Source organism: Oenanthe melanoleuca, chromosome 12 (genome assembly GCF_029582105.1).
Source record: "Oenanthe melanoleuca isolate GR-GAL-2019-014 chromosome 12, OMel1.0, whole genome shotgun sequence".
Lineage (NCBI taxonomy): Eukaryota > Metazoa > Chordata > Aves > Passeriformes > Muscicapidae > Oenanthe > Oenanthe melanoleuca.
Genome location: NC_079346.1, coordinates 18,884,726 through 18,903,758, shown reverse-complemented (window position 1 = coordinate 18,903,758; position 19,033 = coordinate 18,884,726). Strand labels below are relative to the sequence as shown.

The following is a 19,033-nucleotide window of genomic DNA, read 5'->3' as shown; positions in this document are numbered from 1 at the left end:
TGCAGCGATCCCTGTCTGGTGCTGCTCCCCGGCTGGCCTGCACCAGGAAGGCCATTCAAAGGCACCCTGGGTTCACCAGCAGCTATTTCTCGCTGTGACCGTGCGGCTCACGCAGGAGCTGCCGGCCCGGGGAGGGGAGGGCACCGCGCCGCGAACCGGCCACGGGCCCGGACGGGAGAAGCCGTGACCGGGGCTGTCCCATTCGCGGCGGTGCCGTGACCGAAGCGCCGCCCGGCGGGGCCGCGGGGCTGTAGGGCTGCGGGGCTGTGGCGCTGTGGCGCTGTGGGGCCGCGGGGCTGTGGGGCCGCGGGGCTGTGGGGCTGTGGCGCTGTGGGGCTGTGGGGCCGCGGGGCTGTGGGGCTGTGGGGCTGTGGGGCTGCGGGGCTGCGGGGCTGTGGCGCTGTGGGGCCGCGGGTCTGTGGCGCTGTGGGGCCGCGGGGCTGTGGGGCTGCGGGGCTGTGGCGCTGTGGGGCCGCGGGGCTGTGGGGCTGTGGGGCCGCGGGGCTGTGGAGCCGCGGGGCCCTGCCCCGCCCCGGGGCCGGGCCGGGCGCTCGGCGGTGCCGTCAGCGGAGCGCCGAGCGCGGCCATGAGCGCGGTGCTGCTGCTGCTGCGGGCCCTGCGCGCCGCCCGGCCCCGGGCCCGGCTCCAGCCCCAGCCCCAGCTCCAGCCCCGGCCCCGGCCCCCCTCAGCCCGCGGCCTGCGCACGGCCGCGCCCCGCCGCGCCTTCGCCAAGGAGCTGTTCCTGGGCGCCCTGCGCAAGGTGGGTCCGCGGGGGCGGGGTCGCTGCGCTTTCACTCACGGACAGCAGGGAGGGCACGGCGCAAACCGGTGGCATTGCCCGCCTGGGTTCGTCATCCAGGGCCTTTCCAGGCGGTGATCCCCAGCCCGGGCCTGCGGGGTTGGTGTGAGCCCAGGGTAGGACACAGCCCTGGCCGGCTGTCCCGCAGCCGCTGCGTCCGGTCTGTCCCATCCCCTCAGAGTTCCCTGGGTCCGGTCTGTCCCATCCCCTCAGAGCTCCCTGGGCTCGGTCTGTCCCATCCCCTCAGAGCTCCCTGGGCTCGGTCTGTCCCATCCCCTCAGATCTCCCTGGGCTCGGTCTGTCCCATCCCCTCAGAGCACCCTGGGCTCGGCCTGTCCCATCCCCTCAGAGCTCCCTGGGCTCGGTCTGTCCCATCCCCTCAGAGTTCCCTGGGTCCGGTCTGTCCCATCCCCTCAGATCTCCCTGGGCTCGGTCTGTCCCATCCCCTCAGAGCTCCCTGGGCTCGGCCTGTCCCATCCCCTCAGAGCTCCCTGGGCTCGGTCTGTCCCATCCCCTCAGAGCTCCCTGGGCTCGGTCTGTCCCATCCCCTCAGAGCTCCCTGGGCTCGGTCTGTCCCATCCCCTCAGAGCACCCTGGGCTCGGTCTGTCCCATCCCCTCAGAGCTCCCTGGGCTCGGTCTGTCCCATCCCCTCAGAGCTCCCTGGGCTCTCGCGGAGCGGGCAGGAGGTGGCTCTGGCTGCTCCGAGGCCGTCAGCTGGAGCCGGGGTCGTGAAGTGATCCTTTGGCACACAAACCTCACCCTGTAGCTGAGAATACCTGAAAAACCAGCAGCGAAAAAGCCACAGCCCCCTGTGCAGATCGCCCCTGGAAACACCTCTGGCACTTTACACCAGGCTACTGGCACACTACTGAACTTGCACCACTCTATTCTCTGTTTTTACTTCAAGGATCGAGGCTTTGTGTAAATTTCTGCCTACAGTTTTGATAGGAAAGATTGAAATTCTTGTCATTGCTTGAGATGCCACTGGACAAAGAAGTTAAAGTCTGAGGCAGAACGCTGTAGTAAGCAGAGTTTGTTAGTTCAAGGCTTAGAGCATGCAGTCTTTATCAGAGATTGTGGTGAGGTAGACCCAAAGAAGGAATAACTCAAATCCACTGAAATGAGTTGAACAATAAAGTCTCCTGCAACAGAGCTTGTCAGGTAAAATGTTACAACAGGCAGCACTCGGGCTCCACTGTGTTAAACCTCTCTTCAGATATGTCTGGGGTGGTTTTTCTCTCAAATTTCAATGCAACAGCTTTCTGAAATCCTCCAGCATTTTCCAGATCCTGAATTGTTGACGCTGATACTATTGCTCAGAGTATCATGAACAGAGATAAATTCTTCTGTTTAAAAGGGAGAAGGCAGTAAAAGTTAGAAGTGTGCTTCTCACATAGCCTCCCACTTCTGGTATTTCTTGCTTGGATTTTTTATCAATTCAAACCTGCCAGGCTGTGCTGCTCCCAGTTTATGGGCAGAACACCCTGGTAATGATAAGGAGTGGTGGGACTCACTCACCTTTGTCCTTGAGGTGAAATTCACCATTGACAGGTGAAATGTGCTGGGTATTTGCAAGGGACAGTGTTCATGGGCTGAACTTTGGGAACATTAGAACAGTTAATTGATTTTGACACAAATTAAACTCATTTTTTATCAATCCCTAAACAGGGTTACATTGACAAAGCTCATGGGTGATGAAGGATTTTTGCAATCTCATAGTTCTTAAAAAATCTCTTGATTTCTCCCTAATGTTTCTGCTGTTGAGGTGACACCCTCTGGTCTGGTTTTGGTGTGTAATAAAGTTGGGTCCTGTGGAGCTCTGTTTCTGTTTGGGAACATTTTCCACAATTCTTAATTTGCACAGTTTCTTAGAGTCTTTGCAAAGCATATCTCCCATAGTTTTTATTTCAGCTGCACAATTTGTGTATTAAAAATTATTAAATATTTCTCCTATTTTAGGAAGAAGTTTTTCCTTACCCAGAAATTAGCAATGAAGAACTGGCAGAGATCAATCAGTTTGTGGGACCTGTTGAAAAGTTCTTCAATGAAGAAGGTATATTATTATGTTTTTATCCATGCAAGTGATTTAGTGATTACAAAATGATTTAGCCATAGCAGTTGAATGAAAGTATACTTAAAATATTTAATTTATTTTATGCATTTACTTCTGCTCACATAGTGATGCTGATTCTGATAGCATGTCCATTTTTTTTGGGGAGTATTTGGGTGCTGATCAGAAGAATTAAATCTCCAAAACAGGGAAAAAAGGATGTAAAAGCATTCTGGGATAAAGATAGCATTTGAAATTGTTTTTAGCTCAGCTGAATTGTGCTTTTTACCACTTGATAAGTTGTGATTTTTTTTTCCCTAGAACTTTTTAACTGTCCTACTCTGCTAAAACTGACTGCAGCAAAATGCAGCAGAGATACTCAGAAATGAAGGCTCATTGAGGACTTACAAAAAATCAGAAACAGTTTTGTTTTTTCAGCCTTAGAGTAATAATTCTAGAGAGCATTGCAGGGTGTTCCTTCCATTGGTGCTGACATGGATATTTTTCATGAATTCCAGAACACCTGCAGAATATTGGTTTTCACAGGCAGCCATTTCTGAGGCAGGTAGACAGCATTGTCTCAGACTTCCCAGTGACAGAGATACCAGCCCTGCTTTCCCAAACAGGAGTTTGGAGGAGCCAGTGGATGTCACACATCACAATTTGTGAGATCCAGGTGATTTTAACTGAAAAATTGTAGTGTTGCTCACTGACAGTAAAAAAAAGAATTTATTTAAATTATTTTTTTTAGTTCTTTGCTCTGTGGGGGAGTGTAATTTATGGAGTAAACAACCTGATGTTTAGGGGAGGAATAAAATGGTCAAAGTATGGAGTCTGGAGAGAATATGATTTCTGTTTGTTTTCACTGCCATGGTACAGAACAGCTCTCTTAATCCCCCAAGAATCTAAAGACTCCTAAGAACAAGATTTTCTCATTACCTCTTTTTTTTTTGTATTCATGACCTAGACTTGGTTCAGGTAGAAAATCCTGGAAATACTTTGCTTATTCCAATCTTGGAATCTGCTGACATGCAGAACCAGTAGAAGTGTTTGAGAAAATGAAATAAATGCTGGATTTTTCCCCCTTCCAAATCTCTTCCCTGAATATGTCATGAAGACAAACAGGAGAGTCAGGCTGAAGCTAGAAAGGAGAAATTCTTGTGAAGCTGGGGATGAGAAGTCTCCTCAGTGACCTTGGCCCTGGTGGGGGAATCCTGCAGTCTCACAGCAGCTCTGGGTACTAAGAGGCACAGTGTTAAACGAGGAAAACTTCTGTATTTGTAGTGGACTCAAAGAAAATCGATCAAGATGCAAAAATCCCACCTGAAACCTTACAAGGACTGAAGGACCTGGGTCTCTTTGGTATGCAGATTCCAGAGGAATATGGTGAGTAAATGTCACAGAAGAACAACTCAGTTAATTCAGGGGTGCATTTTGTGTCACTTTTGTAGCTCTCCAGTTAAAGCCGCTGTACTCCTGTATTTCTGTGCTTGAAATGGATTTGTTTGGGGGGAAGGGGCACATGAAATGTACTAAAATCAAACCTGGTGCCTCTTGCAGGTGGGCTGGGCCTGTCAAACACCATGTATGCACGTCTGGGAGAAATCACATCCCTGGATGGCTCCATTGCAGTGACTCTGGCAGCTCATCAGGCCATTGGGCTGAAGGTAATGCTGCTGCTTTAGGGCCAGTGCTTCTGCACAGATTGCATGGAAAAGGTGAAGTGAAAAATGTGGGGCTTGGGGGCAGCAAATCAGAATTACTGGGGAAGCATTAATCAGGTGGTCGATGTCCCCAGCAGCCTCTGCCACTGGCTCAGTGTAAGACAGAAAGAAAGGCTGGTTAAGAAGTACACAAGAAAGTTTCTATTAGAATAATTATTCTTAGGAAAACTACTTTAAATGATCACAGGTTGTTTGGTTTTTTTAATTGACCAAACTTGTTTAAAGTAGCTGGAATAAATAGAATTGAAATAAATAGAGTGTCAGGGGGGCTCAGGTGATGAGGAAGGAAAAAATTCAGAAGAGAGCAACTTTGGCTGGCTGGGGCTGCGTGTTGGGGAGCTTAGAGGAGAAAACTCACCTGAGAGCAAGTGTGTCAATTTTGGACTTTAACACAACCATAGGTATTTACCTTTTAGTGGCGGATGGATGGCAGAAAGAAGCTTGAAACCACACTGCTATAGCAAGAGAAAATTCCTCATGGAATTGAGCAGACAATGCTAATGAAAAAATATTTTAATGTTTGACAAACAATACAGTCTGTTGTTTATTAAACTGTCTCTTGCTATGCCATAAAACTTGCAAATGAAGCTTTCTGAACATGCTGAAGCTTGTCAGCTCCCTCTCTTTTCCCACACGGTGACACTGCAGAGTTTTCTGTGCTTGTTTCTGCAGGGGATCCTCATTGCTGGCACCGAGGAGCAGAAGGCCAAGTACCTGCCCCGCCTGGCCTCAGGGGAGCACATTGCTGCCTTCTGCCTCACCGAGCCTGGCAGGTGCTGCTGCCCCCACAGCTCCTAATGGGTCTTACTGCTTTATCTGCATTGCTTGAGAGCTGAAATCTTCATTATTCTGGGCCTATGGCTTCATATATAAATCTATGTTTTATTTTTAGTTTTTAAAGGAACACTCCAGACTGTGTAATTATTCTTTCCCCAATGTGATGCTTTTGGCAGTGTCTGTGAAATCCCTGACTTTTGTTGTTCCCATCCCAGGAATTCATTTACTTAATTTCTTCCATGAATCAAAAGTATGCTTTGTGCTATGTCCGAAATAATGTGCTGTGACTGTTCTAGGATGCTTTCAGTTCTTATTCAAAATATAAAAGTATTGAAGGAGCCACCAAAACAAAAAGGAAGAATTTTGGGTGTTACTAAAGTGACAGGCTCATGTTTTCACATAGCTCAAAGTGTAGCTTCAAAAAGTTTCTTTTGTGGCATTCTGCACATTCTGGTCAGGTCATAACCCTGAGAACATGGTAATGAGCAGAAATGTTCCCTCAGGTAACTTTTAGAGTGGTTCAATCTAATGAGCTTCCTTGTTAGTCAAATGCTAAAATTCATAAGCTGCTCTTTAAGAACCCCTCCTCTTTAAAGGATAGGAAGAGGGAGAATATGCAGTTCTGGTTTTTTAAAGCATGTTTTTTTCTTTAAACGTTAATAGCTTGTTTGTTTTCTAGTGGGAGTGATGCTGCATCCATCCAGACCAGAGCAACCCTGAGTGAAGATGGGAAACACTTCCTGTTAAATGGCTCCAAGGTACCCACTCACAGACTGGCAAGAGGAAAAGGTTTTGTTACAAGTGTAGGAAGTGTCCTTGTCTTCTGCATCAGTCTGGAACTGGGAGGTTTCCAATCTAGAGGAGAACAACCGTGTCAAAAAGATAACCCTTGTTGGTTTAGGCAAAAAGAGAATAGAAAATTATTGTTGGGGAATTACTGCATTAAACTCCTGGTAAGAAAAACAGAAAACCACCCCAGGTTCCTTCTCTGTCACCTACTTGTGTGTTCAGCTTCAGGGAAAGTTGGTTAGTTGGTAAATCAGCCTTCTCCATGACAGCTTAGGTAAAAGGAAACCTAAGCCTGTATTTTGACATCTCGTCATTCTTCAGGCTAGATTTTAAAAGAAAACTTGGTATTTAATTAGAAATAGGGCTGCTTGTTTCTGCTAAAAGAAACAGTGACAGAAGCTAGTCTTTAAGAAATTAGTGATGTCCTGAGTTCAGCAGTATTGGATACATTGCAGACTTGATCTGTAGTTGTTGATCCATTTGTGGTGTGATGAGACCCACCCTGAGGGAGAGGCTGATCAGAGAATTTCTCATCAGAGTCAGTTTTCGGGTGCTGGATTTGTCCAGTCTGCATTGCCCCTGTATCTGTCATGTGCCATCAGCAGCAGGATGTACCAGCTTTTGTGGAAATGCACTGTGGATTTTAATTTAATGCATATTGATACTACATTCTGGCTTTAAAGTTGCTCTAAACTTGCCACATGTGGTCAGCTCTCCTGAGAAATGTGCTCACACTAATGAGCAGACACTCATTAGAACTGAAGGGAAGGAGCAGCAATTTTTCAGCACACTGTTCTTTGCCAGCCTGTTACAAAACCTCATAGACTTGTGCTCACAAAATCAGCACAGTTACATTTCTTACCCATCTTCCCTCTCTCAAAACAGGTCTGGATCTCCAATGGTGGCCTGGCCAGTATTTTCACAGTGTTTGCCAGGACAGAGGTTGTGGATAAGGATGGGCAGGTGAAGGATAAAATCACTGCTTTCATCGTGGAGCGGGACTTTGGGGGCGTCACCCACGGGAAGCCTGAGGATAAATTGGGCATTCGGGGCTCCAACAGTAAGAATCACCTAAAATCGTTAGCAGAGATTGTTTTAATAGTTTAATTTTTTATTTTGGTTAGATCATCTGAATTCCAAGGCAAATCAATACCTATTCCATGTTACAGTATGAGTTTCATGTTTCTTTAGCTGGCTTTTCCTAGGAGTGTTTCCTGACACCAGGTCTGAAATAAGAAATCTGTTTTGTGGAGTTCATTCACTGTGCAGTGGAAGAAATGGCTCAGGAGATTCAGTGGCCGATAGGCTTAATGTAGAAGTCCACTTTTATCAGCTCTTCTAAGCTTTTTGATGTTTGCAGATTTTCACCGTCTTGGTGCCTGTTCAGTCACTCCCTTAGAACTAAAAATAAAGACAAAACTGTAGTTCTCTGTTTCCACAGTGTACATTTTTAATATTTTACATCAGTAATTGATGTCAACTACAACCTTTTTCCAAATTCTCACTTCTTTGGCAAAGCATGCATAATTCTGTCCAAAAAAAATCCAATGCATTAGGAAGACTTCATTTCTTACTACAAAAAGTGACTTCAGTTCCTGAATGTCTTTTAAATATTTCTGTGTCATATTTGATCAGGTGTTAATTTTGTGTTTCAGCCTGTGAAGTACATTTTGAAAACACCAAAGTGCCTATAGAGAATGTAATTGGAGAAGTTGGAGGGGGATTTAAGGTAAGCAGTGGAGAATAACTACTGGTGATTTTTAAAAGCCTGAAGGAGACTGTTTTCCCCTGAACTGAAGTCTCCTCATGGGTGGGGTGAGCACTGCCACACTGCAGGGTGCAGGAGGACAGACTCCCCCACTGATCTGTAAATTGGTGTCACTGGCCAGTGCACAGTGTGCATTGCCTCAGATTTCTGTGTGTTTCTCATCTTCTTTTTGGGCTCTTGGTTGTTTGTCATGGTGTCCCCTCAGAAAAGGGAATGACTTCATCTGCCCTTCTGACCTGAATGGGGAACATGTCCTCTGCTGGTTCCTCCAGCAGAATGTGGAAAGGGAGACAGAGGAATGAGTGTCACAGGGAATGCTGGAGGCAAGGTGCCCTGGCTGTCAGGTGCTTCCCCTGGGCTGGATTGTTGCATAAGGAAATGCTGGCAGGACCCCAGGAAAGATACCACTGGTGGCCTTGCTGTGTAACCTTTCTCTGAGAGTGTGACTTGGGGATTGCAAAACTGCTCTTACTCCTCCATTTCTTACTCCTGCTGTAGCAGGCAAGTCCAGACCTAAATGCTAAATTAAATCATTTTCCTTAATGTAGTAGAGATTAAAAGAAGATTTTTATGGTGTCTTCCTGACAAATTAAAATGTAGGACAGTGACTTCTTTCCTAACAGGCTTTGACCTGAGTCACCTGTGTTGAGAAACACCACTAGACTCCAAAATCTATTTTTGTACATTATTGGTCTGTATTTCATTTCTACACCTCCATTCTTGTTTTCTTCTGTGGTGTGTTGCTGAAAGGAATCTGAGACAGAGAGCAGCCATCACAGGGTAGCTGCAGGGAGGAATATTTTGGTTTTATTCTTCACCTGATAAACTGGAGCAGTGCTGTCTAGCTGAAATGTTGTTTACCAACTGCAGATAAATACATTTTAATCTACATTTTACTTTCATGTAATTAGAATAGAGATTATTTCCAAGTCACTTCAGATATAAAACTGGATGTAATAGGTGGCAGGAAAAGCTCAGTTTTGAAGCATTTTCCTTGGGATGCTGAGACCTGTGGTGGCTGATGTGAGGGCAGTTCCCAGGACTGGGAGTGTGTCCCAGTGAAGAGTGAAATCCAGGGAATGCTGGAGCAGGAAGCAGTGACCAGCATGGCCTAAATCCCATCTGTTTCTTCACAGGTTGCCATGAATATCCTCAACAGTGGAAGATTTAGCATGGGCAGTGCATCTGCTGGAATGATTAAAAAGTTGATAGGTGGGTGAACTGGGTGCTCTGGACGGCTGGGTTCCAGCAGAAACTGCTCTGCCTGAGGTAGGCAATGCAGGACATTCAGAGTGGGAATAGGAGTCTTGATGTTGTCATAACATGCTTTGACAGCTTTAAAACACTAAAATATGATTTTGAAAAACAGTTATTAAAAACCTGTTTGCAGAGGTTTTGAAATACAGTGTAGGTTCAGAGTGGGAGGTTATTGCCTCTGTTGGACTTCCCTGATGTAAAATTTCTTCCCAAGATAAAAAAACTCTGTACTATTGCTTTTAGAAGGTTTAATCTCTCCTTGAGCCTCCCACCTGAATAACTGGCTCAAAGCTACACACAGTAATTAGGAATAAAACTGGTTACTGCCAATAATTAGCCAAAATAGTAGCTCTGATCAATTAGCACCAAAACTGATTACTTATCTAAGAGTACAAGTTCACATCTCTGGTTCAAAAGCCTTTGACAGGAACTCAAGGGTCCCAGACTTGGTCAACGCCACCAGTGTGAGAGTGATTTTCACAAAGTGCTGCTTCTGGAGCACCAGGGGGTTCCTGGACATAGACTGGAGTGTCACCATCCAGGGAAAGACACCAGCAGCAGGAATGGTCTTGGTCTGTCACAGCCCTTCTGAGATGAATTTCTTTTTCTTTCTTTAAAGAACTGACATCAGAGTATGCTTGTACCAGGAAACAATTCAATAAGAACCTCAGCCAATTTGGATTAATCCAGGTAACAGAAAATAAACACCTAAATCTCTGTGCTAAGTGCCAGGACATAGATTGTGTTGGGGGTATTTTGGCTGTACTGGTTTAAAGGATATACTAGAAATGTGTGTGAACCTGGTGCTGACTTCTGTACACTGATCTTTTAGATGTCCAGAATGATAAATGTGTAAGAGTATTTTTTATTCATTGTTGTTTTGAAATGGTCCTTTTTATTGATTGATTAATTTGATAATATTAAACATATAAAAACTGCAGGTATTTTTAAGTTTGAGGGTTGACTGTGGACTTTTGCATCTGAATTCTGTATGACTCCTCTCCTCATGTTGCTGTCTGGCAGGAGAAGTTTTGTTTGATGGCTGTGAAAGCCTATGTGATGGAGAGCATGGCTTACCTGACTGCAGGGATGATGGACAGGCCAGGCTTCCCTGACTGCTCTGTGGAGGCTGCCATGGTCAAGGTAAGCAGTGCTGGGGAAGGGCTCTGTGTTCAGTCTGCAGGGGAGACAGGTGAGAGAAGCACTGCAGCCAGGTGAAATTATAGATACTGTTCTTTCTGTGTGCCACAAGCTCAGACTTGTACAAAATGACACCTGCAGGGAACAGGTTGGGAATATGACAGCCCTGCTGAGCTGGGATGTGGTGTGAGGGGGCCTCACACAAGCACAGGGACACTTAGTTCCACTCCAACTGCCTGGCCAAGCTGCTGCTGTGCCAGATTTCCCAGGAAACTGGTGGCAGAACACACCCTGTGGAATATCCAGGCTGTGGCTGCCAGGATCTCTCCCTCACAGTGTGGTCACTGCAGAAAACTCCTGCTCTGGGCTCCATTCAAGCAGCTACAGCTGCTCTGCCTGTGTGGGGCTGCCCCTTTCCCTGGAATGTGCCCTTTTGGAGAGCGCCTTGTCCTTGCAAGGGCACTGTTTGGGTTTGGCCAAAACCCCTGAGCCACAGGAGTGGTATAACACACAGAAAATACTGCAGCAGTGTCCTGTAGATACAACCCCAGAGCAGGGCTCCTGTGTTTATTGCTGATTTATTACCTTTTCACTGGTGGTTAAACACTGTTCCATGGCAGGTGTTCAGCTCTGAAGGTGCCTGGGCGTGTGTGAGTGAGGCTCTGCAGATCCTTGGAGGCCTTGGCTACATGAAGGATTATCCCTATGAGCGCTACCTCAGGGACACCAGGATCCTGCTCATCTTTGAGGCAAGTACCAGGATCCCATTGTTACTGCAAACTGCACTTCACACATTCTGTAAAGGTGAGCAGAACTCTGAAGGTTTGATTGACCAGGAGTTCCTTCAGCTGCAAAGGACTAACCTTGTTTTCTTGGAATATCAATAGTAGTTCCCTATAATAAAATAATTTATGATGGCTTTTATAGACTGACCAGAGTGTGAGTTACAGCAGTAACTTTCCTCTTGTGTGCTTCTAACAAGTGAAGTAGGGAAACTCATAAAGGATCAACTTAGAAGTTTAATTAACCTATTGATGGGCATTTATATTAAAAGAAAGGTTGATTCTGAAGCTTGTTCTCTTTCAAAGCTGGATTGTCAGTGACCCATCATGTCCACATCAGCATCACTGCCAGACTTGATTTTAATTCAGCTCATTTTGAGCAGTTCTACAACTATTTGGATGTCCCTTCGCTGGAACTTTTTTCACTCAAAATGCATTTATTCTGGTTTCTTTTTTATTTGGATTCATTTGTGTTTTTAATAATGAGAGGCTTGACTCATGAAATCAGAATTAAAACTGAAATAAAGCAAAAGGCAGCAATTTATGGGTGGGGAGAGTCAATTATACTGGAACAGTGGGAAGGGCACAGAGGCACAACAGACCTGCTTGGAAAACACTCAATATTGTAAGTTACCCACCTGTCTGACTTTCTCTTCTGTTTTTTTTCCAGGGAACCAATGAAATCCTGAGAATGTACATTGCACTGACAGGGATGCAGCATGCAGGGAAGATCTTAACTGACAAAATTAAGTATGTTCTTATTTATAGTTTTATATTTATAATTTTGTTTTTTGTTTTATATTTATAGATTTTAACTAAACAGAATCTGATAACCTTATAGATAAGAAACTGTAGGGGAAACCTGGAGTATTTTCTGTTTATTGCCTGTAAAAGTTCAGTGTTAGAGGGGCTCTTTGTCTTTTTAATGGGATGGTTTGTAGATTTAGGAGTTGTAGAATTTAATGCATTTTATCTTAGGCTTTTACACAAGCTGTAATTATTTCTTTCAAGACCAGTAATGAATATTTTTGTATCTGAATGAAGTTGTATTGGCACAACAGCTGCATTGTGCATATTGAGTACTGGTCTCTGGAATTCCTTGTGGGTGTCTTGGGGAGCAGCTGATGACTCTTAAGGCTCCACAGTTGTTCTCCAGACTTCACAGTAAAATCAAGATAAAGACTTGGTAATTCGTGGGCAAACTGCAGTGATGTTACTAAAGTATTTGGAATTCCAACTGGTTATGTCTGAACCTCATGGAATTTCCTTAACAGCCGTTCTTTCCCCAATGTTTCAGAGCAATCAAGAAAGGAAACATGGGAGTGGCGCTGGGGGAGTTCCTCACCAGGTTACAGGACACCCTGGGCAGGAAGGTGGATCTGGGGCTTGTAGGTGACCGTGGAGTGGTGCATCCCAGCCTCCAGGTAAGGGCCTCACTGCTGAGCTCTCATGTGTGTTGCCTTTGATTCTGCCACAATTTGATCTCCTGTTTTTGCAAACAGAAATATGTGCTTAGGAACAGTGAGATTTTCCAGCATAAGCAGATACTGAAAGCATTTCAGGGTAAGAAGTTACAGTTATTGTCCAGGTATCAAGGGAGGATGAAGGCTGCTCTAAGCCTGTGTTTATACCAAATCCAGGTTTAGATCCATTCGGGTAATTTGTATAAATTGAACCCTCACCATATTGAAGTGTCTGTAATAGCTGCCTTTTGTTGTAAGGTCAGTTAAAAAACACAGGAGTTTTTCCTGTTTAATTGTAACAGAATTTCAGATAAGAACTTCTTTGAATTACACATACACTACTTGCTTAATCACTTAGGAAAAAGTTTTTTTATCATCAAAAGGAAAAGGTTTTAACATCAAAAATGAATGTTCTGTTAATGGCAAAAAGATAAAGGTGTATTTTTCATGGGATGTTCTCTTAGTTACTTTTGTCAGCATAAGCCTATACTGAAAGTTACCAAGAGTAAACTCTAGAAAATTTTAATTTTAATTGAGAGAAAGAGTAGTGTTTGTCTGGCTTTCAGCAGCAAAGTGGATGAATGTTAAAAGAGAGAAAATCCTCTTTAAAGGTGATGGGGATGTGCTGCTTCTTCTGTTAAAAAACTACACAAATTGTTGTATTTTCTGTCTTGTTTTATAGGAGAGTGCCAAGAAACTTGAAGAAAATGTTTATTACTTTGGAACTACAGTGAGGGGCCTGCTAAGTAGGTTTGGGAAGGTAACTGTTTATTTTGTCAGTTGTCTTTGTTACTGAGCAGTTTATCCTCAGGGCCCCACTGGAACGTGCAGGGGACTGAGTGTGGCAGGACCCAGCACTTGCTTCACATGACACTTTCTCACTGGGTGTGAGAAGACACACTGACATTTTATACTCAGTGTAATGGACAAGGGATATTTTTTTAAACCAAAACCAAAGCACCAGCACTCTCAGTGAATTGGTTGTTTTCTTCTCCTTGTATAAGCAGAATTCCTGCTGCTGCAGGCATTCAGCAATTCAGGTTTAAGGCACACAGCAGTTTTACAATTTTACAAGCAGAGTATTTAAAGGTGCAGCTTAGTTCACCGAAAACCAGCTATGATAATTTCTGACCTGTGCTAGAACCTGTTTATGTGAAATAAAGCCAGACCTAAACACGAAGTATGGACACTGATATTTGGTTTATATTTTCAACTGACACACCACAAGCTGATAATGATTTTTTCTGTCACAGACAATAGTGGAGGAGCAGCTGGTGCTGAAGAGAGTGGCAGATGTGGTGATTAATTTGTATGCAATGACTGCAGCCATCTCCCGAGCGAGCCGCTCCATCAGCATCGGGCTCAGGAACCACGACCATGAGGTGAGTGTCCTTCAGCAGCAGCCATTGCCACTCAGACTGTGCTCCTGGGAGCAGGCACCTTGCATTTGTGGGGAATTACAGCAAACTCTCCCATAAAAGTGCAGCAGAACGTAGCTGAACCTTCCAGAGTGCAGGAGCCTCTCAGGGGCTCTGCTTGTTGAGCTGCACGCACTCAACATTGTAAATGGGCTAACAGCACCGCTTAATTAGTGACTTGTCTTAATTTTCTTTTGTCTTTACTCAGAGTCAGGATTAAAAACATGAAGGAGACGAATTTCTCGTGTTTGGACTTAGTTGTCTATTAAGTCTTATCTAAAATACAGAGAGTTTTGCAAGTTTAGCTATCAGCTAAAAGTAAGCAAAATGGAGGTGAATCGAGCTACTTACAAGGTCTTTTAAAGCTAAACAATCAAATAGAGAAATAACACCTATATTATTTATACTTTTGACCCAGTGTTATAGTTTAGGTTTGCCAATTTCAATATACTTATTTTTTGTTGTGAGATAGGATTAGGAGAGAAAACAAGGCAGGATTAAAACTTAAAAGAAAAGCTTTACTAATAAAATTTATTATTTATTAATAACACAAAGAATAATAAATTCAGGATAAGATTTTCAGACCATTTCCTCCTCCCACCACCTCCCACACCTTAACAATAACATACAGAGACACTTCAGTCAGTCCCTCACTTAAACAATCTTTTCAGTTCACTTCAGGGAGAGGAGTTCCTTCTTGTTTGGCTATAGGGATTTTTCCAAGAGGAAAATAAAGTTGTCCCGTGTCTTCACTTTCACAAATAGCAGCCACCCGGGAATCTGCAAAATCGTGAAACGCCTCCCATCTTCACAGCCTTCCCAGAGCTGTGTTTGTGGGCCATGTCAAACTCCTGAGGTATTACTTCTAAGAGTATGCTGTTCAAAAGCAAAAGTTCTCTTCATCTCTCTTTTCTCTGTTCATACGTCATTCTCAGGAACAGAGGTCCCCCCTCTCTCTTGGGGCAAAAGATCTTTTTCCCAAACACTTCAACCACCCCATGTCTTTTTCCATGATTTGTAGGAATCTTCAGTGCAGTACAGTCTACTCCCATAGCTTTCAAAAAGATTTTTCAGCCAACTTCCACGATGTCTCCTCAGTCTCCTCTGATCTGGAAACTTGGCTCTTACTTCACTGACTTTGGTGTATTCTTTCTGTTTTATTTCCTGTTACTCAAGGGAGGATAGGAGGTCTGCAAGTCTCACCCGAGCATTGGAAGGGTTAAAATTTCACACAGAAGATGCAGAGGGCTGGGCCAGGCCGTGCTGGAGCCGTGCCAGGATCTCAGGCCGTGCTGGGGGCTCTGCTAAAACGGAGCCCAGCTGACCCCCCAGGTGGTGGGTGGCGGGGGGTTGCACCTCCCCACGGCTGCTCCGAGGCAGCGGCAGGGCCCCGCCGAGCTGCGGCCACACGGGGGGGTGGAGGAGCTGGGATCTTAGCAAAGGGCTTCTCCTCCCCCCTGGCCATCAGGGCCCCTGGTTGAGAACTCTGAGCCCACCCCTGCCCGGCCTGGGCTGCATGGGGGGCCGGGCCAGCTCGATGTTACCCTGTGAGAGGCTGGAAATGAAAGAGGGCTTTTTTCCGGAGTTTGCTTGCTTCAAAATGTGAGTCACGCATCGAACTAACTTCTCCAGTTGGTTTCTCAGGCTGTCAGCAATCAAACCAGCCTCCAATTGGTCCCATCAATTCACAGAGGAAGTTCTCATAGAGAAAAACCTCTGAGTGTGCCCTCCTCCTAGGTGCCTTCAGTGCATAACCAGCACACCCAATAACCAAACTCCTGTGACCTGCAGTGCAGCACTATCCAACCAAAAACCTGAAAGCATGAAGAAGGAAGAAGAAAACAGAAAAAGACAAAACCCAGAAATCCTCCATCTTGTCCCATACCTATTATTATATTATATTATATTATATTATATTATATTATATTATATTATATTATATTATATTATATTATATTATTTTATATTATATTATTTTATATTATATTATTTTATATTTATATTTATATTTATATTTATATTTATATTTATATTTATATTTATATTTATTTATAAACCTTCAAATTAAAAACCCTTCACCATGTGAAATCACACACTTTTATTTAACTATTAACTGTTTAACTACACACCCATGACTCTTAACTCCATCACTCAATTTTGGAAGCCTTCTCCAAGACCTCAGATCAAAAGCAGTGTTCTCCTGGGGGTCAGTGTCAGAAAGCACAGAAAGCTCAAAACTCCCAGGCTTCTGGGTTCTAACAAACATGTATAAAATACTTCTTTGACACATACAAAGGCCTTTAGAACCTCATCACACCTCCCATGTTCTCTCAAATGTTTTAAACACCATGCAGTTCTTCCCAAGCTCTTTATATAAGAAACATTAATAACACAATCACAGCAATATTTGGCAGTGCAGTTCAGGACAGGACAGTGGCTATTTAGTAGCTCATGTGAAGTTTCATGGCAACAGTGATGTTACAGGATGAGCAAATTTTCTACAATTCAATGTTAAAACAAATCCAAGCTGATGAAGGTTTGGCTTTGGCCTTTAGACTTTGCTCTGTGTGTGAGCCCTGCTCTGGATTGATTGCCAGTCAGTCTTGGAGCCACCTTTGGCAGCTCTGGGCTCAAGAGGGACAGCTGAGGCTGCACTGCATGTGATTGGGGTGCAGGGCTCCATCATCAAAGGGCTTTGACACGTTTAAGTTACTATACTTTTACTACATGGTTTTGTTTATGAAATTAATTCACCATTTTTTAACTCAGTGTTACTCCTTTTCCAGGTGCTTCTTACAAATATCTTCTGCACAGAAGCCTATTTCAAGAATAATTATGCCATGGCTCAATTAGAAAAATGTAAGTACTATAAAATAATTTTTACACTCTTCTGTCTTTCACAGACTGTGATTAAAAGAAGGTGAGTTTGATGTTACCAGCAGAAGAGTTTTGCTCTGCTTTTAATTCAAACAGGGAGCAGAGCTGGAACCTGTTGAAAAATGTCTCTTCACTTCATAGCTAAAGCAAACTGCCAGGGTTCTTTTTTTGAGGAATATAAAATCTATCAGTAGCAAATATTCCTGACAAGTAACTGATAGAAATTAGGGATTTGGACTCTTTGGGAAGTACTGACCAGTTGGGCACTGGCTCTCTGGAACTCAGTCTGCAATAATCAGTCTTTTTCAGAAGAGAATGTTTATTTTATTCCTGGCACTCACACACCTGCATTTGTATTTAAAAATGTTTTTTGAAAGAAATTTAGAACAGCTCTTTATGGTACCTTAGTTGACTTTTATCTGTTTCTCTATAGATGCCGATGAAAACCTGGATGATTCCATTAAAAAAGCTGCAAAGCAGATTCTGGAGAAGAGGGCATACATCTGCTCCCACCCCCTGGACAGGACCTTCTGATCTCTCCCTGGCAGCAGGTAGTGATGAATGTAAATCAGGGAGGAATTTGCTCCAGTATTTGACACCTTAAAAACATTTGTTATTTAATGTCTTTACTAAATGCAACTGTATAAAATAAAGCTTCTTTCTAACCACAACTTCATATGAAAAGGATAAAAGAGATTTTATTTAAAGCTGGAGTTACTTTATTAGATATATATACGTCTGTTCCCCTTGGAGCTGGATAAAGACAGGTGAGGTTTGGATCTCCCAGGGAAGGAATTGTGTGGCTTCTTAGTATCTTTGCACTTCAGTCAGCTGCTTATTCACTGAGCAAGTGCTGAAAGAGTTGAGGAATCAGACCGGTACCATTTGGGAGGCACCTCCAGCTCTCTTGTCCAGCAGTACCATCAGGACATTGAGTTCCCAGTGTCCAGGGATGGTTATACTGTCCCCCTGAGGGATACCACTGGTCACTGATGTCCATGGGGACTCTGAGCCATTTACCACAATCCTCTGGATGTGATCACCCAGCCAATTCCTCATTCTCCACACTGTGCCTCCATCAGATCCATAGCTCTCCAAATGAGCAACAAGGATGCTGGGCAGGGGTGATGTGTTCAGGGCATTACAGAAGTCCAGAGTGGTGGCATCTGCAGCTCTTCCCTTGTGCACTCCATCATGGAAAGCCTTTGGGTTGGTCAGGCAGCACAGACCCACTGTGTGTTCCTCAAGGTTTCCTTTGGCATATCAAAGTATTTAAGAGCGTGGGTGGTTTTTCTACCTGTTTATTGACTGCCTGTTTATCAATCCCCCTTGAGAATCCCAGAGGAAAGCAGACCTATAAATTGTACATGAAGAGCCAATGGTGAAGTGAAGGCTTCACCTTTGCAATGAAACAAAAGGGCTGTGTTAGCCATGGCCTCCCCAAGGTGCCATATTTGTAGCTGGGAAGCTGCTGCCTGGAGGGAATCTTGCCCTTGTCTCCAACCAGAGACCACTCACTCCTCATCATTGGGGGCTGTGGCTGACAGTGCCTCAGGAGCTCAGAAATCTTTGGATGTGATCTGTTCTCAGGGCATGTGAGCTCCCACTGTCCCTGTGCCAGTGCCCAGAACATGGCAGGCCTGTGAGCTCAACCTGGGTTGGCTGTCCCAGCCCTTGGACAGAATTACCATGCGGGATGGGCTCCCTCCCGAAGAAGGAAGATTCCAGCCCTGAAGTCTCCATCCCCACACAGGCCTGCCCTGTGTCCCAGGGCCAGAGAGGTCACAGCAGGCTCTGACATCAGAGAGCCCCGTGCTTCAGCATCAAAATGTGCAGCCCCTCAGTCCTTGACAAGTGCTGCTGACATTGGGACAGCGGTGGCAGCACAGCGGTGGCAGCAAGAGCTGCGGGACTGGCAGAGGGCAAGGCACCATGGCCCTTGCTCTGCGCCTCTTCCTCCTGCTCCTCCTGGCAGTGGCCCTGCCTGCCAGGGCTGCCCAGGCAGCTCCGTGGCCAGCGCGGGGAGCAGGTGAGCCGGCGGCCTGGCTCCCCTTTCCCGGGACAGCGCTCCCTTCTCCCCAGGAAGCGTTGGGGATGGTTCTGCACAGGGCTTTAGGGAGGCTTTCCTCTGTGGGAGGGAGAGAGCCCACAGGTACCCTGGGCTATTCCAGCCACCCATCCAGGGATG

The 19,033-nt window shown here is 45.0% G+C and overlaps 1 protein-coding gene across 2 annotated transcripts; it reads left to right on the top strand.

The window, feature by feature from the left end:
• Nucleotides 1-540: 540 nt before the first annotated feature.
• Nucleotides 541-17,521, top strand: ACAD9 (acyl-CoA dehydrogenase family member 9). Of its 2 annotated transcripts, none has more exons than XM_056501692.1 (18): nt 541-760; nt 2,760-2,853; nt 4,135-4,236; nt 4,411-4,517; nt 5,247-5,347; nt 6,031-6,109; nt 7,026-7,200; nt 7,796-7,869; nt 9,045-9,120; nt 9,785-9,855; nt 10,189-10,308; nt 10,926-11,054; nt 11,758-11,837; nt 12,385-12,511; nt 13,233-13,310; nt 13,804-13,932; nt 16,755-16,827; nt 17,279-17,521. In XM_056501692.1, exons 1-18 carry the CDS (start codon nt 587-589, stop codon nt 17,377-17,379), a joined length of 1,890 nt encoding a protein of 629 aa, XP_056357667.1. In that variant the 5' UTR covers nt 541-586; the 3' UTR covers nt 17,380-17,521. The 2 variants fall into 2 exon arrangements, with proteins under 2 accessions (XP_056357667.1, XP_056357668.1); XM_056501693.1 differs by having other exon boundaries at nt 541-764; nt 2,764-2,853.
• The last annotated feature ends 1,512 nt before the right edge of the window (nt 17,522-19,033 follow it).

Excerpts from the sequence above, each read along its gene's own strand:
- ACAD9 (XM_056501692.1), top strand. The coding sequence starts at position 587 with ATGAGCGCGGTGCTGCTGCTGCTGCGGGCCCTGCGCGCCGCCCGGCCC. Across the intron at positions 7,201-7,795 it reads GGGCATTCGGGGCTCCAACA|CCTGTGAAGTACATTTTGAA; the intron begins GTAAGAATCACC and ends TTTGTGTTTCAG. Across the intron at positions 9,121-9,784 it reads AATGATTAAAAAGTTGATAG|AACTGACATCAGAGTATGCT; the intron begins GTGGGTGAACTG and ends CTTTCTTTAAAG.